Here is a 26,794-nt window from a genome sequence, read left to right on the forward strand (position 1 = left end):
GTGACAGTCCACAAGTCCAGAACAGACTATGGGAGGCGCACAGTACTACATAGAGGCATGACTACATGGAACTCTATTCCACATCAAGTAACTGATGCAAGTAGTAAAATTAGATTTAAAAAACAGATATAAAAACTCCTCATGGAACAGCAGGGACAGTGAAGCACACAAACATAGGCGCAGACACATGCATACACACACACGATAACATATGCACTATACACACACGTATACATGGAAATTGTATTGTGCACTCTGGGAGAGAGAAAAAAGGCTTCTGATTGTATAACATTTCAAAATCCAATTGTGGAAAATACATAGCTTTGGAAGCTTTCTGTGGGTATATCTTGTATTTGTCATATCTTAATATTTTACAACTGAGATATTTAATATTGCTTATAGATATGAAGCGCTCAAAATGCACAATTGCGCACCGGCCCCCCCTTTTTTTCTTTAAGACATTCATTATATTTAGTGTTAGCGACTTAATGTGTTTTGAGTTTTCACTTCCTCGTGGTGAATTAGCCCCCAAATAAATTAACCTACGATATTAGTGCACATAAAGATGTAGGCAAATTAATCTATATTGAACAACAAAATTCAGCAAATGAATTAAAAATCCTACAATGTGATTTTCTGGATTTTTTTTTCTCATTTTGTCTGTCAGAGTTGACGTGTACCTATGATGAAAATTACAGGCCTCTCATCTTTTTAAGTGGGAGAACTTGCACAATTGGTGGCTGACTAAATACTTTTTTTCCCCACTGTATTTGCTGGCTGTCCAGACAGTATATGTAATGACTGTACTGTTTCCAACAGGACACGGTGGTCTACGACCGTCTGGCCGACAGTTCCAGGTATAAAGAGATCACTCTCAAACACCTGGAGCAGTTTGCCACCGAGGGTGAGTGAGGGAACAGCTCCCTCTGTCTACCTAACACACATAGGACCTATTCAAACACTTTAGAAAGGCATTCTTTCTTCCTTGAGGTAAGCACATATGTATAAGTGATTGGATAGGTGTAAGCAATGTTACTACCCCTTTACTTTCACCAATCCACTTGATTATTTGATTACTTCAAGGAAGGTAGGAAGGAAGGAAGGAAGGAAGGATGCATTTCTGTATTCAAACTGAATATTTTATTACATTGCATTGCTTTATCTCTATAAATATACTACACTCTTGTGAGAGGTTGGCAGAATTGCATTAACATTTCCCCTGTGCTAAAATCTGCATATTTCTAGTTTCTGCAGCTTATAAACCAAATGATGTAATTGACGAGAAATGCAAAGTAATGTAACTCGCCATAAGCGGACACCTGTTGTGTAATTATTAGGTTATGTAAGCCTTCTGGGTTTACTCAGGTGAGTTGAGAAGTGATGATGTATGTCCATTGTGTCTCAGGGCTGCGTACTCTATGCTTTGCTGTTGCTGAGATCAGCGAGTCATCCTATCAGCAGTGGCTGGAGGTGTTCCACCGTGCCGCCAGCGCCCTGCAGAACCGAGCCCTCAAACTGGAGGAGAGCTATGAGCTTATCGAGAAGGTCAGTCACACACACACATGCCCGTTCGTACTCAGTCCACATCAGTCCCCATCTAACCCCATACTAACCCCTATCCACCAATCACCATCTTCCCCTATCTCCACAATAATCCTGTAGGTCTACACCACCAGGAAAAAGTGAGCACAAATTTCTTCACAGTTTCAACTTACTAACACTACCACTACCCCACCATTCTAGACCTGGAACCTAATGCAAACTCATATCAGGCAAGAGATTCCAACGATGAGCGATCAGCTCTGCAAACAAGATATTTAGTTATTTATTGACTTACCTGCCTGCTTGGTTCACTCTAAGGACAACATCCCCTCACACAAGGCATCCATTTTAAACCTCTCTACCCATTCAGTTCCTGCTTGCTCTTGGGGTGTTTTGCCTTCAGTTTTGCCTTCAGTAAGTGAAATGCATGCTCATTTGGATTCAGGTCAGGTGATAGACTTGGCCATTGCAGAACATTCCACTTCTTTGCCTTAAAAAAGTATTGGGTTGCTTTCGCAGTATGCTTCGGGTCATTGTCAATCTGCACTGTGAAGCACCGTCCAATGAGTTTTCAAGCATTTGGCTGAATCTGAGGAGATAATATAGCCCTAAACACTTCAGAATTCATCCTGCTGCTTTTGTCAGCAGTCACATCATCAATAAATACAAGGGAACCCGTTCCATTGGCAGCCATACATGCCCACGCCATAACACTACCTCCACCATGCTTCACAGATTAGGTGGTATGCTTCTGATCATGAGCAGTTCCTTCCCTTCTCCATACTCTTCTCTTCCCAACATTCTGGTACAAGTTGATCTTTGTCTCATCTGTCCATAGGATGTTGTTCCAGAACTGTACAGGCTTTTTTATATGTTTTTTGGCTAACTCTAATCTGGTCTTCCTGTTTTTGTGGCTTACCAATGGTTTACATCTTGTGGTACACCCTCTGTATTTACTCTGGTGAAGTCTTCTCTTGATTGTTGACTTTGACACAGATACGCCTACCTCCTGGAGGGTGTTCTTGATCTGGCCAACTGTTTACATTTACATTTTTTACATTTTAGTCATTTAGCAGACGCTCTTATCCAGAGCGACTTACAGTTAGTGAATACATATTTTTTTTATTTTTTTTTATTTTTTTTATTTTTTTTATACTGGTCCCCCGTGGGAATCGAACCCACAACCCTGGCGTTGCAAACGCCATGCTCTATCAACTGAGCTACATCCCTGCCAGCCATTCCCTCCCCTACCCTGGACAACGCTAGGCCAATTGTGCGCTGCCCATGAGTCTCCCGGTCGCGGCCGGCTGCGACAGAGCCTGGATTCGAACCAGGATCTCTAGTGGCACAGCTAGCACTGCAATGCAGTGCCTTAGACCACTGCGCCACTCAGGAGACAACAACTGTTGTGAAGGGGTTTTTCTTCACCAGGGAAATAATTATTCTGTCATCCACCACAGTTGTTTTCCGTGGTCTTCCAGGCCTTTTGGTGTTCCTGAGCTCACCAGTGTGTTCTTTCTTTTTAAGAATGTACCAAATAGTTGATTTGGCCACACCTAATGTTTTTGCTATCTCTCTGATGGGTTTGTTTAGATTTTTCAGCCTAATGATGGCTTGCTTCACTGGTAGTGACAGATCTTTGGACTTCATATTGAAGGTTAACAGCAACAGATTTCAAATCAACTCTAGACCTTTTATCTGCTTACTTGTAAATGAACTAATGAGGGAATAACACACACCTGGCCATGGAACAGCTGAGCAGCCAATTGTCCAATTACTTTTGGTCCCTTAAAAAGGGGGGGGGGGGGACCACATATAAAAAGTGCTGTAATTCCTACACTGTTCACCCGATTTGGATGTAAATACCCTCAAATTAAAGCTGAAAGTCTACACTTTATTTAATTTCAACTCCAATATGCTGTGGTAGACAGCTAAAATAATAATAACTTGGTCAATGTACAAATATTTATGGTCCTGACTGTAAATTTAAATAGCACTATATACATAATAACAACTGTGGCAGGGATGAATAAATAAATGTCCATTGGGGTGGAGGCATAGTAAAGACTGCTGAGGGGGTGGGGGGGAATGACCATAGGGGGATCAGCAGCATGATCATTGAGTGAAATAAAAACAGTGATGAATGTCGTTGGGGTGGGGGCAGAGTAAAGTCTTTTTTTGGGGGGGGGGCGTGTCCTGTAGGGCAGGCAGTGTGCAGCCAATGGTGCGTTCAGCTGCATGTATCACCCTCTGAAGAGCCTTGCGGTCCGTGGCAGTGGACTTGCCGTACCAGGCTGTGATGCAGCCCGACAGTATGCTCTCGATGGTGCTCCTGTAGAACACTGTAAGGGCCCTCGGGGACAGGTCAAATTTCTTCAGCATCCTGAGGTTGAAGAGTCGCTGTCGTGCCTTCTTCACTTCAGTGTCCGTGTGGTTAGACCATTTCAACTTCTCTGAGATGTGTACGCCGAGGAATTTGATGTTATTGACTGTCTCCATGACGGCCCCGTTGATGAGGATGGGGGCGTGTCCAGCCTGGTTCCTCCTGAAGTCCACAATCAGCTCCTTTGTTTTGCTAAAGTTGAGGGAGAGGTTGTTTACCTGGCACCACGCCGTCAGAGTGCCGTTAGAGTGACCAGAAAGTCGTGCTTTATATAGGGAATAGGGTGCAGCCATGGAATCTGAATGGCTTTGGATGGTTTGATGCAGTGTATACTATGGAACTATGGGTTGAGTGTATGGGGCTGCACGAGTGTATGGGGCAGGTTGGGTCGGTCTATTACCGGAAAGCAACAAACAGTTCCTCTGTGAGAAATGGTGGTGTGGAAGTGCTAGTCAAACAGAGGCGGCCACGCTCGTAAATCAAGTGCAGGGCTCCACTGCTGCCAGACCTTCAGCGCTGCCCAAAACAAAATACTAAAATCACAGTGTAAACACAAAAGTTCTGGGAGAGGAGGGTGCAGGGATGTGATAAGTCCACTAGGTGGCAGTCTGAATATGTGGCTAAAGAGTTATCTCTGAGAGAAGGGTCATGTCCCAAAAATAGATTATGCACAAACACACCTAATGCCTGTACGTTTATTTTGTAAATGTTCTGGTGAATTTTCAGCGGTGGTCTTGATTGAAACCTAGTTGCATTCTTGGGTTCAAATAGGCCTACTGTTTAATATCTTGCTTTAGCTTGCCTGTTATGCCTGCCAGGGTGGCGGGTTTTGCACTTTTGGGACTTTTGAAATAGTATTTGAACTCAGGTCTGTCGTTTATCAAGTGACCTGGGACTGTATGTATCCTACTCTGAGACGCTTGATACATATGGCCCCTGAACAGTAAAGAGGGAAAGTCACCTATATGGCTGAGTCAGGTGATCAATGACGAGAACAGTGAATGTGACGCAGACACATTGAAATCCCAGGAAAAAGGGTCAGAGGCCAATACCTTGGACCATGACAACAATTACGGTCCAGAAGCTCACTGACTCCCCTTTAATGACCAGCAGTACGCAGTCCCTGCTGACCTAAATTAAACCACTGTATGACCATGAACCCTGTGGCTTTTTGATTTGTGCTAGGTCAACATGTTGCCATATTGCCTATTTGCCTTCAACTTGCACATTATTTAAGTTAACCTACAGTATGTAAATGATTAACAATGCCCGTGATTTACTTTACTTGTTGTCATTGAAGGCAAAAACAGGATGCTGGACCTTCCCAGAAAACACAGCAACATTGTGTCAACGTTAAGACAATGTAGCTGTGAAGTTGTCGCAACATTAATTAACACATCCCTCCCCCCTCCGCGGGATTTCATATGGGTAGTTAGTTACAGATATACTGCAGCTCGGCCCAGGACACAAAAAGCATCGGGCCCCTCCAGGTCCCCCCAGGCCTTTACTAGCAGACGACCCCCCCCGTCTCTCTCTCTCTCTCACAACCACTGTGCTGTGACTACAACTTGCCCCTAAATCTCCCCCCTATTCCTGCCCCTAACCCCAAATCCCTAACCCATGCCCCAGCTTTGGAGGGGTGGAAAAACAAGCGCAGCGGACTCGAGTGAAAAATAGGGAGCAAATAAAATGAATGAGTGACACAGTCCGGCCCCTCACTTGCCATTGTAAAGCCCCTTCACTTGTGTTAGATTTTCTCCTTCTTATTATCTCTCTTTTTTTTTTATTCCGCTATAGAACCTGCATCTTCTAGGGGCCACGGCCATCGAGGACAAGCTTCAGGACAAGGTGCCTGAGACCATTGAGACGCTGATGAAGGCCGACATCAAGATCTGGATCTTGACTGGGGACAAGCAGGAGACGGCCATCAACATTGGTAAGACTGGACAAATAGTCGAAGTGGACCATAAAAAGAGATCTGATCAGAAAACATCAAAATAACATCAAAACGACGTCCTTCCCTGACGTTGTGAAATAAAACGTTTATACCTGATTGTAATCTGGGTATGTGATGTCTCTACCAGAAAGACAGTTGAGATGAGAAAATGACGCCATTATGACCTTTCATGTGGATATAATTCCCGCACGAGCCACATGTTGTATTTAATGCCCCTTTGTATAAAATGATCTGACAAATGAACATATTTTATTTGAGCTAATTTCAAGATTGGCATACAGTTAGAGCACTGGAAAAACAGGCAGGGATGAAGTAATCATAAAAGTGTTAATTCGGATGGAGACACACAGGTGAGACAGGAGTAAGGAAACCAGACATATCCTGGGTAGCCAGCACAGTCAGCACTGTGGCCATTCCTCATGGAGCAAAACTGTGTATTGACAAGCAGATTTTCTCCATAAAAGTTGGCAGCACATCTCGCTTCAAAATGCACATGCTGTATTGCTACACCACATTGGCATGGACAGGAATAACATAAGTGTGTACGCACGCACGCACGCACGCACACACGTACACACGCACGCACACATACACACACACCCTCTCACATACCTGGCAGCCACAGGGGTTCCAATGTTACCACTGCTGTCAACGCACCAGAGAGCTGACGTTGGGCATGTGCACCCTCCCTCCACATGTTCCACCTCAAAGAGCATGGCCACTATAAGTCCTCAGATGTGGCCGTATTAGCAAAATGGCAAAAAATGTGCCGACCTCGCTTAGCTAGCAAGTTAGCAAACTAAATGCATAGCTGGAGCCCTGAGCTAGAGATAATTTATTTGGCACATCTTAGATGGTTAACTTATAGTTATAAGCAGTGTTGTAGCAGCTACCCCCACAGCCCCCGTGAGGCATGGGGGCCCCCGAGGTTTTGTGGGCCCCCAACCACAAAAGTAAATACAATATTTTTTTGGGACAGTACTGAAAATCATACCGTGGGTATTTCAAAATATATACAGTATTCCATCCAAGCCTATTTCTTCCCTCCTCCTCCTCTTCCTCTGCCTGAAAATATAACACCAGCTGCCTAGGTTTGTGGTACACCTTTTGTGGTGAATGGGGGCTGACGAACGAGACTCTGTCCCGTTCTCCGTGTTCTTCTTTTCCCAGCACCCCGCCTGCCTGTGGCAGCCGATGCCGTGAAAAGGGCCTCACACCACCCCCGGGAAGAGCTTGTTAAACCGGACTCTGTTTCCCGTTTCAAATTAATTGGGTGGTGAAAACAAGGCGGAGTCTGTTCGGCGTTGACCTCTGCTGCACTAGAGGTGGAAAGCACCGAGATGGAGCAAGGACGGCCAGTCAAACAGCACCGTGTTCATCTTGGCCGAGGGGGGCTTCGTCCCCTCTTGGAAGGCAAACACTCCCCCTGGCTGCCAACGCAAACACTGGCTTACACTAACAGCCCATCATTTTTTTCTTTTTACCCCTTTTTTCTCCCCAATTTCGTAATATTGGTAGTTACGGTCTTGTCCCATCGCTGCAACTCCCTTACGGACTCAGGAGAAGCGAAGGTCGAGAGCCATGCGTCCTCCGAAACACGACCATGCCAAGCCGCACTGCTTCTTGACACACTGCTCGCTTAACCCGGAAGCCAGCCACACCAATGTGTCCACAAGGAGTTGCTAGAGCGCGATGGGACAAGGAAATCCCGGCCGGCCAATCCCTCCCCTAACCTGGACGACGCTGGGCCAATTGTGCGCCGCCTAATGGGTCTCCCGGTCACGGCCGGCTGTAACACAGCCTGGGATCGAACCCGGGGCTGTAGTGACGCCTCAAGCACTGCGATGCAGCGCCACTCGGGAGGTCTTCCGGCAGCCATTTTGAGAAGCCACTATGACCATATTGTGCAGCTTTAATTACCTCCCCACACCAACAAATCTCTGGGCTTGCCATGTGACACAGGTGTCACGCCATTTGTATTCCCCAACTCCTTGGAGAGCACTGTTATTTAGTTCCGCCAGGCCCAAAAAACTGAGAGGAAATAACTTTCTCTTTTGAATAAAAGAGCAGTTTGGTTGGAGCGAACTTAGCCTTTAAGATAAACACATTAAGCAAGGGGACTGTGGCAGGGGTCGCCAGGGGGGTATAGAGGTGGTGGGGCATTTTCTACACGCTGGCAAATTTTTTTGAAGTTTGTGCATTAACAATCCACCAGTGCCAGACCCCGACCCTATTTGGTATTGATTTGAGCCTCTGGAGGTGAAACCTGCACACTCCACATCCCGACCCCCATTTGTGTGTGAGTGTGTGTGTGTTTGTGTGTATGTTCAAGCACGTGTGTGTGTGTGTGTGTAATTCTCTCTCAGACAAAGTCCCACCCAAACACTCACTTATACATCCTTACTTATACATGCAGATCTAGGTTTTATGGTAAACCCTCAAAGTGAAACGGGAGTCAATTCCAAGCTCGACGAAGGCAACAGATGTTCCACTCTGATATTACGTAGGCCCAGTTCTTGGGGGGTATAAATGGATCCTACTCTCTGATGACTCAGGGCAAAAATGGCCTCTCACTGGGGACCCATGTTTAACAAACAAAGGTGTAACTGCCCCCTTAAAACAGAAAACAGACATGTAACCCTGAGCATTAGTCTTGTCTTTATAGACTTTGATGGACTCAATACTGTCGCTGTGCACCTAATGAAGTTCCAAGAATGTGTTGTCTTTTTCACCCAATTGGGACTTTAGCTAATAACATCAAAGCAAACAGAGAGCTCATTTTCAGGAGGGAGTACATATAACCTATTACTTCTCCTACATTTGCTCTTTTGTATAAAAGTTTATTTTGAAAAGATAGCCATAATACAATGCATTTGGAAAGTATTTAGACCCTTTGACTTTTTCCACATTTTGTTACGTTACAGCCTTATTCTAAAATTGATTAAATTGTTTTTTTCCCTCATCAATCTACACACAATACCCCATAATGACAAAGCAAAAACAGTTTTTTATAAATGTTTGCAATAACTGAAATATTACATTTACATATGTATTCAGACCCTTTACTCAGTACTTTGTTGAAGCACCTTTGGCATTGATTACAGCCTTGAGTCTTCTTGGGTATGACGCTACAAGCTTGGCACACCTGTATTTTCGGGAGTTTCTCCCATTCTTCTCTGCAGATCCTCTCAAGCTCTGTCAGGTTGGATGGAGAGCGTCGCTGCACAACTATTTTCAGGTCTCTCCAGAGATGTTCGATTGGGTTCAAGTCCGGGCTCTGGCTGGGCCACTCAAGGACATTCAGAGACTTGTCCCGAAGCCACTCCTGCGTTGTCTTGGCTGTGTGCTTAGGGTCGTTGCCCTGTTGGAAGGTGAACGTTTGCCCCAGTCTGAGGTCCTGAGCGCTCTGGAGCAGGTTTTCATCAAGGATCTCTCTGTACTTTGCTCCGTTCATCTTTTCCCTGATCCTGACTAGTCTCCCAGTCCCTGCCACTGAAAAACATCCCCACAGCATGATGCTGCCACCACCATGCTTCACCATAGGGATGGTGCCAGGTTTCCTCCAGACGTGACACTTGGCATTCAGGCCATAGAGTTCAATCTTGGTTTCATCAGACCAGAGAATCTTGTTTCTCATGGTCTGAGAGTCTTTAGGTGCCTTTTGGCAAACTCCAAGCGGGCTGTCATGTGCCTTTTACTGAGGAGTGGCTTCCATCTGGCCACTCTACCATGAAGGCCTGATTGGTGGAGTGCTGCATAGATGGTTGTCCTTCTGGAAGGTTCTCCCATCTCCACAGAGGAACTCTAGAGCTCTGTCAGAGTGACCATTGGGTTCTTGGTCACCTCCCTGACCAAGGCCCTTCTCCCCCGATTGCTCAGTTTGGTAACATTTCTAAATACCTGTTTTCGCTTTGTCATTATGGGGTATTGTGTGTAGATTGCTGAGGATTTGTATTTATTTAATCAATTTCAGAATAAGGCTGTAACGTAACAAAATGAGTCAAGGGGTTTGAATACTTTCTGAAGGAACTGTATATAATGCATGATGGCATGAACAATCTTTTCTACAGTGATGTTTGCACAAAATGACATTGCAGCTCATCTCTTGTTTCACTCGTCTCTCTCCAGGGTACTCCTGCAAACTTCTGACCAAGAACATGGGCATGATGGTGATCAATGAAGCCACACTTGACGTGAGTACGGCAGACTGAAGATCTGTTTTTAATCTACAGTATTACTATGTCATTAAACAGGGGATATGCTATAGTAACTGTGTAGGTCAACAGTGTGAACCGGGCCGTATTCGTTTGTGCACACCATAGCAAACCACTGCGAAACTAGTTTCTTATCGGACAAGTTCAGGTAGTCCCTCTCCGTTTAGGTCAGTTTTCTTCCATTTGTTGTCTAGTGAATACAACCCTATAATACAGTTCCATATTATCCTTAAAAATTATTTTGTTGAACTGTTTTCATGGACATTTAGTTATTGTAGGATTGTTAGTGTTAATGCCGTCACTCGGCATAATCCAAATTACAACGCTCCCTCTCAACCCCAATTATAATCATAATTTGTGAAAGGGGGCAATTTGTGAAATAAACACACCGATCTGGCTTGGCTTGTACCCTGGAGCCCGCTCAGAATGTCAAAAACACGGTCTTTGTGCCAAAGGTTGGTAAGTCACCACCACAATTGCCTTGACCTGACCGACAGTGTAATCCCAGTGTGTGTCCCAGTGTCCCCCAATCACCTAGTGCTTTTGATGACTATTAGCCACGTAGCCTGAAAACTCGGATGAATGGAGTATGAATGATGGCTTCAGAAGGTTGTATTAGTGCAGAGTTCAGTTCATGATAGGCTCTTGGGGCCTTAGTGTTTGAAGATGACTAGTCCTGTCAACGTGCTGTCAGACAAACTCTGACAAACCACAAACGTGATCTTGCATGTTGCTAAACTAACTACCGTCATAGTCGGTGACGTTGAACTTTGCTTGGCTTTACTGTTGCTTTTCTTTGTTCCTTAGTCGTATACTTCCTCTTTCTCTTCTCTCTGTCTGTGGATTTTCTTCCTCTTCTCTTTCTTTGCCTTCTCTTTATCTTCTGTAACAACCCGCTCTATTGTGTTAGTTGCCTCTAGTGACCACAGTGCAGATGCCTCTATGTCAAACCCATAGTTGAAGAGATGTCTCTATCCAGAGACTTGTGGTGAAGTGAACCCCAGCTAGTCACAGTGCCGGGCCCGAGGTTGGGGCTGGGGGCTCTGACTGGGCCTAGCGGGATGGTTGGAGAGGGGGATGTTGGTTGGCACATAACCAGAGCCCAGCATGCCTTCTTCTGCAAGACTCAACTCAACAGGAGTCCCGTGTGGGGAACCCCTCCAGCCGAACCCCCTTTTAACCCATTTTAAATGCAGAGCAGTAGAGGGGGAAGAGGTCAGCAGGCCCCTGCAAGGAGAGTCTTGTCTGTTGTCGGAGGGACGGAAAGGAGGAATAGAGGAATAGAGACCATTGCTGCTCTCCTCCAGGGGAGGAAGCGAGGGAACAGAGCCGTGGATGGAGGAGGAACCGCTCACTGTGTGTGTCGGAGCAGGAGGGAGGAAATGTAGGAAGGGTAGCATGATAAATGAAGTGGAGGTAGAGAAGAGGACAGCCCCTTTGAAATGTCAGCTCCCATACTTCTGTGGCTCAGCAGATGCTTATATAAGGTTGTTTGTAAAACAGGGAGGAATTCTCTCCCCCCACCCCTCCATTCGGGCTCAATGAACAGAGATCCTGCCAACGGTGCTGCTGGGAATTGGAGTTGCTCTTATGTTGCGCCTGAGAGTAATTGGAGTCTTCCCCACCTTTTCCATGTTTAGAAACAGTTATCAAAGACATGGGGACGTTTTAGGCGGCTTGAAAGCAGGCTGAAATCTCTTCTGTGCTAAATCTTCCAACCCCCCCCGAGACCTGAAGTGAAACGTGCTCAGCAAGTAGTAGTAACGAAGGAGCCATTAGCTGAATCTTCAACTTCAGCTCAGTGACTGAGTTAGGCGAAGAGAGTGAACGCGGTGCAAAGGAGCCTAGGACTGCGCTCACGCTCACTGCTATCAGGGTTTCCATTAGCCTGTAATGGGCAGCTTTTGGCTGATAAAATAAATGAAAAGCCGGTAAGTAAAATTGTAGCCGGCCAAATTGTCCGGGGAGAGAGCGAGAGAGGAGGCTTGGCCTAGGCTACTGTTGATTGCAAAGATGAACACCTTTTTCATTTAAGTAAAATGAAAGTTACACTGAACAAAAATATAAATGCAACATGTAAAGTGTTAGTTCCATGTGTTTCATGAGCTGAAATAAAAGATCCCAGAAATATTCCATATGCACAAAAAGCTTATTTCTCTCAAATGTTGTACACAAATTTGTTTACATCCTTGTTAGTGAGCGTTTCTCATTTGTCTAGATAATCCATCCACCTGACAGGTGTGGCATATCAAGAAGCTGATTAAATAGCATGATCATTACCTAGGTGCACCTTGTGCTAAGGACAGAAAAAAGACCACTCTAAAATGTGCAGTTTTGTCACACAACACAATGCCACAGATGTCTCAAGTTTTGAGGGAGCGTGCAATTGGCATGCTGAGAGCAGAAATGTCCACCAGAGCTGTTGCCAGAGAATACTAATTTCTCTACCATTTTAGAAAACTTGCCAGTACATCCAACCGGCCTCACAACCGCAGACCACGTGTAGCCATGCCAGCTCAGGATCTCCACATCCGGCTTCTGATCTTCTGAGACCAGCCACCAAGACAGCTGATGAAACTGTGGGTTTGCACAACCGAAGAATTTCTACACCAATTGTCAGAAACCGTCACAGGGAAGCGCATTGCGTGCTTGTTGTCCTCACCAGGATGTTCTTGACCTGACTGCAGTTCGGCGTCGTAACCGACTTCAGTAGGCAAATGCTTATCTTCGATCGCCACTGGCACGCTGGAGAAGTGTGCATTTCACGGATGAATCTCGGTTTCAACTGTACCGGGCAGATGGCAGACAGTGTGTATGGCGTCGTGTGGGCGAGCGGTTTGCTGATGTCAACGTTGTGAACAGAGAGCCCCATGCTGATGGTGGGGTTATTGTATGGGCAGGCATAAGCTACGAACAACAAACACAATTGCATTTTATCGATGGCAATTTGAATGCACACAGATACCGTGACGAGATCCTGAGGCCCATTGTCGTGCCATTCATCTGCTGCCTTCACCTCATATTTCAGCATGCACAGCCTTATGTTGCAAGGATCTGTACACAAATCCTGGAAGCTGAAAATGTCCCAGTTCTTCCATGGTCTGCATACTCACCAGACATGTCAGCCATTGATTATGTTTGGGATGCTCTGGATTGAGGTGTACGACAGTGTGTTCCAGTTCCCGCCAATATCCAGCAACTTCGCACAGCCATTGAAGAGTAGTGGGACAACATTCCACAGGCCTCAATCAACAGCCTGATCAACTCTACACGAAGGAGATGTCATGCTGCATGAGGCAAATGGGGGTCACACCAGATACTGACTGGTTTTCTGATCCACCCCCTACCTTTCTTTTAAGGTATCTGTGACCAACAGATGCATATCTGTATTCCCCAGTCGTGAAATCCATTGATTAGGGCCTAATGTATTTATTTCAACTGACTGATTTCCTTATATGAACTGTAACTTAGTAAAATCTTTTGCATGTTGCGTTTATATTTTTGTTCAGTGTAGATTGTATGCCTATAGTGAAAAGCCTCAAGGCAGGGCTCCAGACTGCAACCATTTAGTCACAATTTGTAAGCCTTTGACTTGGCTGTGCGAGTAAAAAAAATATTGGTTGCATCGGTGTGGGCTGCACATTCATTCACCTCACTAAAAACGTCCTATGTTTTAGGAGGCTAAAACCATGATTTGGTCAAACAGTATAGTACATTATCCTCATGATTCCTGTAATGAAAGTGTCTTCACTGGGGCCTGCTGCTGTGTAGGGCGAGCCACTCTCTCCTTTCCTGGGGGAAAAAAATGCTCCCGGAGAAAGAAAAGTGTTCTGATTGTATAACATTTTAAAATCCAATTTTGATTTATTAGGATCAGCCAATGGCAATGGCAACAGCTAGTCTTACTGGGGTCCGACACATAACGAAACAGACATTACAGACAAAATACATTACAATTTACATACATTTAAAAACATTAACATGTAGTGTGCGTCTGTGCATCTATCAGTTTCACATACATGTCAGTACATACACACAACAAGTAGGTCACATGGGGGAGAGGCGTTGTGCCGTGAGGTGTGCTTTATTTGTTTTTGAAACCAGGTTTGCTGTTCACTTGCGCTATATGAGATGAAAGGGAGTTCCATGCACTCATGCCTCTGTATAATACTGAATGTTTCCTTGAATTTGTTCTGGACCTGGGGACTGTGAAAAGACCCCTGGTGGCATGTCTGATAGGGTAAGTGTGTGTCAGTGCTGTGTGTAAGTAAACTATGCAAACAATTTGGAATTTCCACCACATTAATGTTTCTTATAAAAACAAGACGTGATGCAGTCATTCTTTCCTCAACTCTTAGCCAAGAGAGACTGGCATGCATAGTGTTAATATTAGCTGTGTGTAACACCAAATAATTTAGTCTCCTCAACTTGTTCAACAGCCACACCATTCATTACCAGATTCAGCTGAGGTCTAGGATGTACGGAATGATTTGAACCAAATACAATGCTCTTAGTTTTAGAGATGTTCAGGACAAGTTTATTACTGGCCACCCATTCCAATTGCTGGGAAAACACAGCTATCATGTTGTCATAGATGGAGAGAGGAAGTTTTCAGCTTTCTGTAAGTATACTTTTTATTTCTCAACTCTCTATTTTACTAAGATATTTCATTTGGCTTTGAAATATGGAGTGCATGAAAAGCGCATTGGCCATTGCGAGTGCATAGGCCTCATTGGACGATAGGCTACAACTGCAACGTACATTAAATGTACTGTTAGATTAATACATAGCAACTATGAGTGGGTATTTTCTTTAGAGTTTGTGATCTTGCTAATGTGCTTTGAGTTTCCATTTACTCAGGTGGGGAATTAGCCCATAAAGAAAATAAATTAATCTCTATTGAACAAAATAAAGTTCTGGAGCCCTATTTTAACAGTAAAATATAACAACAATAGCGTAATTGTCAACCTAAAAAAATTTATGACATTCAGTGGATAAGGTTGCACATAAAAATATTTAGAATCACAACATCACAAGATGATGAAACAACATATTTATTCAATACCATCTCAGTAGTCTATTACACTTTATATTTTTTATTTTTATTATTGAATATTTAAAACATACAATCTACTTGCAGTGAAGCGCTCAACATCTACATCACATTAGTCATCTAACAGACTCCCATCCAGAGCGATCCACAGAAGCAACCAGGGTCAACGCCCTGCTCAAGGGCACGTCGACAGATCTCCCATAAGGTGAAAAACAGGGACCCGAACCAGCGACCCATCAGCCACCGGCCCAAGCTCCCAACCGCCAGACCACCAGCCATCCAAGATCCCCCCCACAGTTCCCCAAGAGCTGCCCGTCAACCATCTGAGATTTTCACGGGAATTTGGGACTTCATTCGTCATGCCGAAACCGGATTAGATACAGCTAGTTAAATCAGAGTTAAATGCCAAAAAGATGATATTCGCCATGTAGCTAAGCAAAAAACAACAACACTATAACTACTACAATGTCAAAACATGATTTTGTCATGATTTCAGTGCCATTTACTTGATATGCGGACCCACGACTATGGTTATCGACGCTAGCGTCAGATAGCTTGCCAGAGTTAGCTACCTAGCTAGCAAGCTCTAGTCTAGTCCAATGGAAACCAATGTAACCCTGCTGGCTACGTGGCTAGATAGATGACCAGTGATGACAGTGAGGTCCATTTATAATAAGTGCCATAGTGCAGAAATGGCAAAGAAAATACAGTTTGATGAGCTAGCTAAGTTAGCTAGTAAGGTATACCAGTTATCAAAGAGGATGCTAGCTAGCTTTGCATACATGGTAGAACCAGTGTTATCAAAGATGCCAGACCGTCTCTGGTGTTGTGTCAACATTACAACCAGGACAGATTGTCCTATGGGATGCAAAAAACCCTGGCACATACACAGATGCAGCTCTCATGCAATGCAATGGGTTTTATTAGCTGTAACATTAGTTAATAACAGTCAGTACAAATAAATGTACATACAGTAGCTATGATCGAGCATATTGTAAACTGTAAAGTCGCTAGCTAGATGTGTCATCTCCATTAGCTATATATTTTAAAAAATGCATAGGACAAAATATCTCTCAATACATTGCATATTAGTACACAATTTATCTGACATTTGGCTCTTAGTTCTTGCACAGGGAAGAAGTGGAGACAGTTTTCAGGGACCTATCAGATCACAACAAACAGTGAACAGCGAGGGGGAGATAAAAGTTATGGGTAGGGAGAAATAAACCACTAGTTGACATTGTATGCCCACAGATCAAATTGATTTCAACAATACATGAGAGTCCACTAGTTTGCTGCACTGGTGTAAAATATCACTATTGCATATGATTTGTATATTAACATGTCTGGGACGTTTTGTAGAACACTTATGGATCTGTTAGAAACATACATATACGCATTTTCTCTGTAAACTGATTTGACAACTGATTTGCATTTCTGGGGTGAGGTGGGGATAACTAAATGAGAATTGGAAATCCAGGAGAAATGGAAATACAGCATACTTTGTGATATCAAATGCCTTACACTTTAAGATGGGGGATGCAACCAAGCTCACATGAAACCATTCATGAAGACGAATGATCTGAAGAACCTAGTCCCCTACCTGCTGAGTATTTAAAAAAAAGTATGATTATTATAGATACCCCAAAATATAATGAACAAAAATATAAACGCAACATGCAACAATTTCAACGATTTTACAGTTTACAGTTCATATAAGGAAATCTGTCAATTTAAAGAAATAAATTAGGCCCTAATCTATGGATTTCACATGACTGGGCGGAGGCCCACCCACTTGGGAGCCAGGCCCACCCACTGGGGAGGCAGGCCCAGAAAGTCACAATGAGTTTGTCCCCACAAAAGGGCATTATTACAGACAGAAATACTCCTCAGTTTCATCAGCTGGCCGGGTGGCTGATCTCAGACTATCCCGCAGGTGAAGAAGCCGGATGTAGAGGACATGGGCTGGCGTGGTTGTGAGGCCAGTTGGACGTATTGCCAAATTCTCTAAAAAACGTTGGAGGCGGCTTATGGTAGAGAAATGAACATTCTCTGGCAACAGCTCTGGTGGACATTTCTTCTGTCAGCATGCCAATTGCACACTCCCTCAAAACTTGAGACATCTGTGGCATTGTGTTGGGTGACAAAACTGCACATTTTAGAGTGGCCTTTTATTGTCCCCAGCTCAAGGTGCACCTGTGTGATGATCATGCTGTTTAATCAGCTTCTTGATATGCCACACCTGTCAGGTGGATGGATTATCTTGGCAAAGTAGAAATGCTCACTAACAGGGATATAAACAAATTTGTGCCCAAAATCTGAGAGAAATAAGCTTTTTGTGCGTATGGAACATTTCTGGGAACTTTTATTCAGCTTATGAAACATGGGACCAACACTTTACATGTTGTGTTTATATTTTTATTCAGTATAGATTGGCTTGTCATTCAGACAGTACTGATGAAAAATCAAGTGCATTTAATCTAAATATGGGTATACGAGGACATCTAGTGGTCACTGTGTTTTTCATCCTCGGTCACGAGCTATCATAAATGTGTATCCTCCTTCACAAGGCTTGATGTTGGGTGAGTCCCCTTTCCCTATGCAAAAAAAGGACTGAGGATACGAAGAAGCAGGACGCAGACACAGGAATCAACAATGTAAAGGTTTACTTAACACTGAGCAAGAGAACAACAAAGAGTGAGTACACGACATGACACTAACAATCACGCACAACACAACACTGAACAGTCCAGGGCTATATAGTGGTGGTGATGAGATGATGAGGTGCAGGTGCGCTGGAGGTGATTAAAGTGCATTGGGTTTCCATTCCGGTGTTGCCGAGGTGGTGCACTCAGACCGGTGGCTCAGTAGACCGGTAAATCAGAGCGCCGGAGGGGAGCAACAGGAGGAGACGTGACACCTGTAATTTAAATGGATTTTTATTTGGATTTCATGTAATGGACATACACAAAATAGTCCAAATTGGTGAAGTGAAATGAAAAGTGGTGCGTGCATATGTATTCACCCCCTTTGCTATGAAGCCCCTAAATAAGATCTGGTGCAACCAATTACCTTCAGAAGTCACATAATTAGTTAAATAAAGTCCACCTGTGTGCAATCTAAGTGTCACATGATCTCAGTATATATACACCTGTTCTGAAAGGCCCCAGAGTCTGCAACACCACTAAGCAAGGGGCACCACCAAGCAAGCGACACCATGAAGACCTAGGAGCTCTCCAAACAGGTCATGGACAAAGTTGTGGAGAAGTACAGATCAGGGTTGGGTTATAAAAAAATATCAGAAACTTTGAACATCCCACGGAGCACCATTAAATCCATTATTAAAAAATTGAAAGAATATGGCACCACAACAAACCTGCCAAGAGAGGGCCGCCCACCAAAACTCACAGACCAGGCAAAGAGACCAAAGATAACCCTGAAGGAGCTGAGATCGGAGTATCTGTCCATAGGACCACTTAAAGCCGTACACTCCACAGAGCTGGGCTTTACGGAAGAGTGGCCAGAAAAAAGCCATTGCTTAAAGAAGAAAAGAAGCAAACACATTCGGTGTTCGCCAAAAGGCATGTGGGAGACTCCCCAAACTTATGGAAGAAGGTACTCTGGTCAGATGAGACTAAAATGTAGCTTTTTGGCCATCAAGGAAAACACTATGTCTGGCGCATACCCAACACCTCTCATCACCCCGTGAACACCATCCCCACAGTGAAGCATGGTGGTGGCAGCATCATGCTGTGGGGATGTTTTTCATCGGCAGGTACTGGGAAACTGGTCAGAATTGAAGGAATGATGGATGACACTAAATACAGGGAAAATCTTGAGGGAAACCTGTTTCAGTCTTCCAGAGATTTGCGACTGGGACGGAGGTTCACCTTCCAGCAGGACAATGACTCTAAGCATACTGCTAAAGCAACACTCGAGTGGTTTAAGGGGAAACATTTAAATGTTTTGGAAAGGCCTAGTCAAAGCCCAGACCTCAATCCAATTTAGAATCTGTGGTATGACTTAAATATTGCTGTACACCAGCGGAACCCATTCAACTTGAAGGAGCTGGAGCAGTTTTGCCTTGAAGAATGGGCAAAAATCCCAGTGGATAGATGTGCCAAGCTTATAGAGACATACCCCAAGAGACTTGCAGCTGTAATTGCTGCAAAAGGTGGCTCTACAAAGTATTGACTTTGGGGGGGTGAATAGTTATGCACGCTCAAGTTTTCTGTTTTTTTGTCTTATTTCTTGTTTGTTTCACAATAAAAAATTTTTTGCATCTTCGAAGTGGTAGGCATTTTGTTTAAATCAAATGATACAACCCCCCCGAAAATTCAATTTTAATTCCAGGTTGTAAGGCAACAAAATAGGCAAAATGCCAAGGGGGGTGAATACTTTTGCAAGCCACTGACTATAACTAAATATAATTGTATGAACTATGCATCTGTGTACAAGTGTTTTTGTACCCCTCTACTAGTAAGCTAGATAGGGCAGTCCAGTCCCAGAGGCAGTCCATTCTGCATGCTTTCTTGACTTTGATACAATATGTTGTCATGCATTTGTGCATGCACACTGTTAACTGTCATAGCTATCTTGCTAGCTAACTTAGCTAGCTAGCTCATCAACCAGTATGTTCTTTGCTATTTCTGCACGATGGCACTTATTAATAAAGATATGTTCTGCTTTTTTGACAGTCTTATCTTGATTATTGTCCAGCCATGTGGTCAAGTGCTGCTAAGAAAGACATAGTTTAGCTGCAGCTGGCCTAGAACAGTGTGGCACGTCTTGCTCTTCATTGTAATCAGAGGGCTAATATAAATACTATGCATACCAGTCTCTCTTGGCTAAGAGTTGAGGAGAGACTGACTGCATCACTTCTTCTTTTTATAAGAAACATTGTGTTTAAAATTCCAAATTGTTTGCATAGTCAATTTACGCACAGCTCTGACACACACACTTACCCCACCAGACATGCCACCAGGGGTCTTTTCATAGTCCCCAAATCCAGAACAAATTCAAGAAAGCTTACAGTATTATATAGAGCCAATATTGCATGGAACTCCCTTCCATCTCATATTGCTCCAATGAAGAGCAAACCTGGTTTAAAAAAAACTGATAAAGCAACACCTGCCCTATTGACCTAGATATTGTGTGTGTGTATGTATTGATATGTAGGCTATGTGTGCCGTTTTTAAATTTATGTATACTGAACAAAAATATAAACAGAACATGTAAAGTCTTGGTCCCATGTTTCATGAACTGATATAAAGATCCCAGAAATGTTCCATACGCACAAAAATGTCTCTCACATGTTGTGCACAAATTTGTCCTTGAACTGTTCTTGTCTATTAATGTTCAGTATTATGTCATGTTCTTTGTGGACCCCAGGAAGAGTAGCTGCGGCTTTTGCAACAGCTAATGAGGATCCTAATAAAATACCAACAAAATACCAAATATTAAAGCCTTGAATCTCATAGGGATCTCACTGTCACCACTGGTCATCTAGCTAGCTGTTAGCCAGCAGGGTTGCATCGGTTTCCATTGGACTAGAGCTTGCTAGGCTGGCTAGTTAGGTAGCTAACGCTGGCTAGCTAACGCGAGCTGATTATCATGTAGCAGCCTATGCTGACTAGCGTCACTAGCATGCTAATGTAATTGGGCATTTAACTCTGATTCACTCTAAATACCGGTATGTATATAATCCGAAATATTGTTAGAATTTGCGTACTCACGGATACGGAGCCTCAGGAATATAAAATCCGGTCATGGATTAGGAGCAACTCCCTATTATTCATGTATATCATTGTTGTTATTGTAGGCCTATTTATTAATCCAAACCAGTTCTTTAAATATGCAAAACGTGTTTTGTGTCATTCTGTTGAGACATTTTTGTCGGCTAAATTACGTTTGATCTGTCTTAATTGTGTGGTCCGTATTTAGTTTAAGATAGGTTATAAGTCGGCCTGTTGTAAAATAAATATAATTAGCCTATTGCTGTCATTTGTTGGGTTTCATTCTAATGAGCCATTTTCTTTAGCCAAATTATGTAATGTTGTGTTTGCCGCAATATAATATCCTGCTCGTATTTTCCCTATAAACAATGGATTGACTTACTTTTGATATTACCCTAATAAAGTTTAGAATTTTTGTGAAGGTTTGGTGTAATGTGGCCTATGATATGAAGGCAGTGCGCACCGGTACTCCAATTGACTCCGACAGTTGAACTTGAGATGAGGAAGAATATTTTAGGCCTACCAGAGTTACTCCTATAATCTAACAATATAATGCTTATCTTTAGATTCTAATTGAAAATGAACTAATTAGCCTCCTTCTGTACGCCTATATCTGTATAGCAGATGCAGTAGCCTATCTGACAAGTATAAAGAAATGTATGCCGGTGTCGCAGCATGCCGCCGGCATATCTCTATCGCTCTCTCTCTCTCTGGGGCTATAGGCCTAAGCTTCTCTTCCTTTATATACTGTATATATATATATGTTATATTAATATAATACAGTGGATGCCTAAGCCTATAGGCCTATGCATGCAATGCCCTGATGCATTTAGTGCTCAAATCTCCGACAGCTGAACCTTGAGGTGGACAATTATTGTTTTAGGAAAGTAAAAACCAATAAAGCAATAGGTTATAAAGTTTTGCATATGCTACAGATTGAAACCAAAGGAATAATGTTTTTGTAATTAGTTATAGGCTGTTTTTAAGGACACGTAAATGTGACTCATTTAGCCAATATCCCTTGTTTATTGATGGTGCTGGCTGCGTGGATGGACGGCCTAATGGGTTACGCACACCAATGCATATGGATGACCGGTACATTTGTCAAGTGTCTGATAAATTGAAATCTTCCTGGTCACTTGTCAGGCGCCAAATTTTCCTGACGGAAACCCGAACTGCTATACACAATCGCACAGTCTTTCTCACACTCTTCTAAAACTAAGGGAGTTATTCTGACTTGAGATCCACCTGTTTAACTTTTGTGCAAATATCACATTGATGTCAATTAATGATTCATACAAAAGTCTGAGTTGCGTAACCTTATCTCCACTCTGAACTGTGCCATAAATGATTCAAATGAATTAAAGCTTGAGTCAAGCCTATCTGAAGTTTTAGTGTGTGTATTGCAGAGTGAGGTCAGGGGTCAAACCAGAAGGGCAGAGGAGAATGTGTGTGCTACTGCTCATTGTTTTCTCAGACATCATCGGCTGCTCTGCCTGATGCCCACTGACAGGTGGAGCTGCCATGACTGAACACTGGGCCTGGAGTCAGCAGACTGACTGGGAAGTGTGTGTGTTTGCCTGTGTGTGTGCATGCACGCACATGGGTTGTCGATGTTGGTGTGTGCACGGATGTGCATAATATGTCTGTGCTTTATTTATCGTTGTATGTCAGATATGCACCTCTTTGGGTGTGTCCAAGGTTGTATAGAACTGTATGAGACTAATGGAGACACATCCTCCAACTTGGAATCCCTGTCAAGTGTGTCATGTCCTGTTTGCTACATCACTCAAGACTTACATCAACAATGGAGCACAAAGTCTTGATGGAAGCTCTCGTGTATTTTTGAATGGACGCCATCTAGCCACTCCTAAACCAAACACAACTGAGTCACATATGTTAACTGGTCAGTATAGCCATAACAAAGAGGCTTTAGGAGGAGACATGTAGCATTAGCACTAAAATACCTCAGTGGAAATGGGGACCCTATTTGAGCAAATGGCTGCACTGCTTGATTGCGGTTATCGTGATTTTGTGATAAATCGCTTGTACCCAAACATTCCCAGACATACACTGCACAAAGACGGTACTCTACACACACTTCCATACATTAGTGTTCCCTATTAGACGCTTTCACACAAGTGTGGTGCCAGTTCACCCTGTGAGGAATCACTGTTTTTGGTTCCAGGGTTGGATACATATGTCAAATGTGAGTCTATTCTTACTCTTGTATGTAACGCACACACACACACACACACACGCGTTGCTTGCCAGCCCGTGTGCTGTTTTATGGCCCCCATCAGGGATGACCACGCTCATGTGGAGAAGTCCTCACAGCTGCACTCCTCCCTGCCTCCTCTCATTCAATTGATCTCCCTCTTTAGCTTCCATCTCTCTCTCTCTCTCTCTCTCTTTTTTTTTTCTTTCTCGCTCTCTCGCTCTCTCTCCATCTCCATCTCTCTCCCTCTCTCCCTCTCTCTCTTCATCACTCTCTCTCTTTCTCTCTCTGTGAAACTTGAGGCCCTTCTCTTAAAATATTGTCCTTCAAGCTTGGATTTCAGCTTTGTTATGCCAGGAGAGGGTTGCATGGTCCCATTGGTACCCTTAGGTATCTAACCCTCCTCAACAGACCCCTCCCAAGCCTCATTCATGACCTTGCATTTCATTATGGTCACACCCGGCTGAGCCATCTGTTCAATGCGTTAGGTGTGACCATCTTCGGGTGGAGGTGACGATACCTTTGGGTAGAACGGCCCACCTACGTCTCATAACCCAGCTGATACCCTCGCTCTCACACAAGCCCATATGCAGATACTTGTGAGTCTCACCCTTACCTCACTCTTCAGACCACACCTGAGTCTGCCGGAGTCTGCGACTCCTACGGGCATATGGGCCGACTTTCCGCCCTTCTTTACCTTTACAATCGTTTGAGTCACTTCTTAGTTATGGACAATTATTTAACTTCTTATCACGACCCTCGCTCTTTTTAATACTCTCATGGTCTTTACGTAGTAACCACAGCTGGTGTAAAGTTTAAATTACATGTTGGCAATAACCAGAGTTATCATTGCACATGTTGTTCAAATCATGTATTCCTTAGTCTTAGTCCTTTTCAGACAACTCAGTGGAAAAGTCTGTCATTCAAAATTCTATTACTGGCATCTTTGTAGTAATCCAACTTGACCAAATATTGACAACCACTGCTCACAAATATTGTTATTTATTTTGTTTAATTCAATAACTACCATCACAAGGATGCCTCTCAGTCACCAATTCCTCGGCAGACAACAACAGCAGCAGAAATTGATGGACAATTTATACCCAATTATACCCATGTCTGTCTCCAATCCCAAATCGAAACCTAAAGATTTAGTCTGTCTGGGGCATGTGTGACCTCTGCTGTGGTAATGTATGCACAGCCACATCCTCTAGAAGATGCTATGTATCCTACTGCACAAATAAATATTACCAGAGCTGCGATCACATTTCATCCATGTTGTTTTAAGCTGTCTAATATCTTATTTCCATTAACCAAGCCCTTGGTCCCAGAACCACATGCTCGCAATTCTCGGAACCCTCACAAGCCTCTTTTATAAGCACATTCATACCTGTTCCGGTCACTCTTGGAAATGGATCCTTGATTGGTTTCATTTCCTGATGGGTTTGGCATCTGGGAGATGGTTGAAGTTTTCTCTCCAGATGCACAGATGATGTCACCATGACTATGTCCATCTCCATCCTGGGCTTTCCTGAGTGCAGGATGTTGGCCTTAGCCGCCCCTATTAGAGGGCACTTAATCTTACCGGCCATCCTCGATATTTATGGCATTTCAACATCGCTTGTCATCGTATCACTATATCACAAACACAACCCGAGAATACATCCATTCACGTCCCAAACTTTTTGCTCAGTTTGTAGTTTGAGTAATCGGCTCTTGGCCAGGCGTCTGAATATTATGTCCAATAGGCATGTAAAACATGGAGGACAGCTGCTATACGGCAGCTTAGTAAGGGAACGGAGAGTGGAGAGAGCAAGGGCTTATGTTTTTAACAGCCCTCACTGATTTAGGGACTTATAAAAGATGGTGCCTCCGAGGACACTTGCAAGCAGGGTTAAGACTTGGGAAAACTCCAGGGTTGGATGGCATACCAGTCGAAGTATACCAAACCTTTTCTGATATACTAAGAGGACCGTTATTAGCATGTTTTAACCACTCCTATGTAAATGGTAGATTATCGGACACTCAAGAAGAAAGTCTGATCTCATTATTACTGTGGAAAATATAAAGATCCAGTCCATTTAAAAAATTGGAGGCCCCTTACACTTCAGTGTTGTGATGCAAAAATTCTAGCAAAATGTATAGCGCATAGAATTAAAAAGGTATTGTCGGACATTATTCATTCTAATCAGACAGGTTTTTTACATGGAAGATACATTGGAGATAATATAAGGCAAGTATTGGAAACAATAGAACATTATGGAAAATCTGAGAAACCAGGCCTGCTATTCATAGCAGACTTCGAAAAGGCATTTGATAAAGTTCGACTGGGGTTTATATATAAATGCCTGGAGCATTTCAATTTTGGTGAATCTCTTATAAAATGGGTCAAAATCATGTATAGTAACCCTAGGTGTAAAATAGTAAATAATGGCTATTTCTCAGAAAGTTTTAAACTGTCAAGAGGAGTGAAACAAGGTTGTCCACTATCGGCATATCTATTTATTGTGGCCATCGAGATGTTAGCTATTAAAATCAGATCCAACAATAATATCAGGGGATTAGAAATCCAGGGCTTAAAAACAAAGGTGTCATTGTATCCTGATGATTCATGTTTTCTTTTAAATCCACAACTATAATTACTCCACAGCCTCATAGAGGATCTAGATACATTTTCTAACCTCTCTGGATTACAACCAAATTATGACAAATGTACTATATTACGTATTGGATCAATAAAAAATACATTTTTTACATTGCCATGTAGTTTACCAATAAAATGGTCTGATGGTGATGTGGATATACTCGGAATACATATCCCAAAGGAAATAAATGATCTCACTTCAATCAATTATAATAGAAAGTTAGCAAAAATAGATAAGATCTTGCTACCATGGAAAGCTGGGTGCCTGTCAATTTGTGGAAAAATAACTCTGATTAACTCTTTAGTATTATCCCAGTTTACCTATATGCTTATGGTCTTGCCTACGCCTAGCGAACAGTTTTTAAATTATATGAGAAAAAAAGATTCAATTTTATTTGGAATGGCAAGCCAGACAAAATTAAACGGGCCTATTTATATAATGAATATCAATTCGGAGGACAGAAATTATTAAATATTAAAGCATTAGACCTATCACTAAAAGCTTCAGTCATACAATAGTTATACTTAAATCCGAACTGGTTCTCTAGCAAATTAGTAAAATTGTCTCACCCAATGTTCAAGAATGGCCTTTTTCCCTTTATTCAGATTACAACCACTCACTGTCAGTTATTTGAAAAGGAAATAATCTCCCAAATATCACAATTTCTAAAACAAGCCATAGAAAGTTGGTTGCAATTTCAATTTAATCCTCCAGAAACGACAGAACAAATAATGCAACAAATATTGTGGTTAAACTCAAATATACTAATTGACAAAAAAAATAAAAAATTACCACAAAAATGGAAGAGGAAAGTGGAAGGAGGAGAAAGTAAGGAACTTGTCTGTCGGCCTTGCATTAAAGAACATAAGTGGTTAAGGAAAACTGTGATAAATAAAAAAGTATATCAGTTTCATTTAAGGACCAAAGGATTGACAGCCGTCCCATATAGATTGCAAAATAGTTGAGAAGAGATTTTTTACGTACCGATCCCATGGCATAGTGTTTATGAACTGATATGCAAAACGACACCGGATTCAAAACTTAAAA

General features: G+C 42.9%; 1 protein-coding gene across 1 annotated transcript in view; it reads left to right on the plus strand.

The window, feature by feature from the left end:
- LOC121534793 (phospholipid-transporting ATPase IA) overlaps positions 1–26,794 on the plus strand; it is a 304,677-nt gene that overhangs the window by 191,559 nt on the left and 86,324 nt on the right. The window contains 4 exon segments of the mRNA XM_041841366.2: positions 820–904; positions 1,406–1,545; positions 5,723–5,861; positions 10,011–10,075. Of these exon segments, the coding sequence (XP_041697300.1) occupies positions 820–904; positions 1,406–1,545; positions 5,723–5,861; positions 10,011–10,075 (429 nt within the window).

This window comes from Coregonus clupeaformis, chromosome 2, assembly GCF_020615455.1.
Source record: "Coregonus clupeaformis isolate EN_2021a chromosome 2, ASM2061545v1, whole genome shotgun sequence".
Classification (NCBI taxonomy): domain Eukaryota; kingdom Metazoa; phylum Chordata; class Actinopteri; order Salmoniformes; family Salmonidae; genus Coregonus; species Coregonus clupeaformis.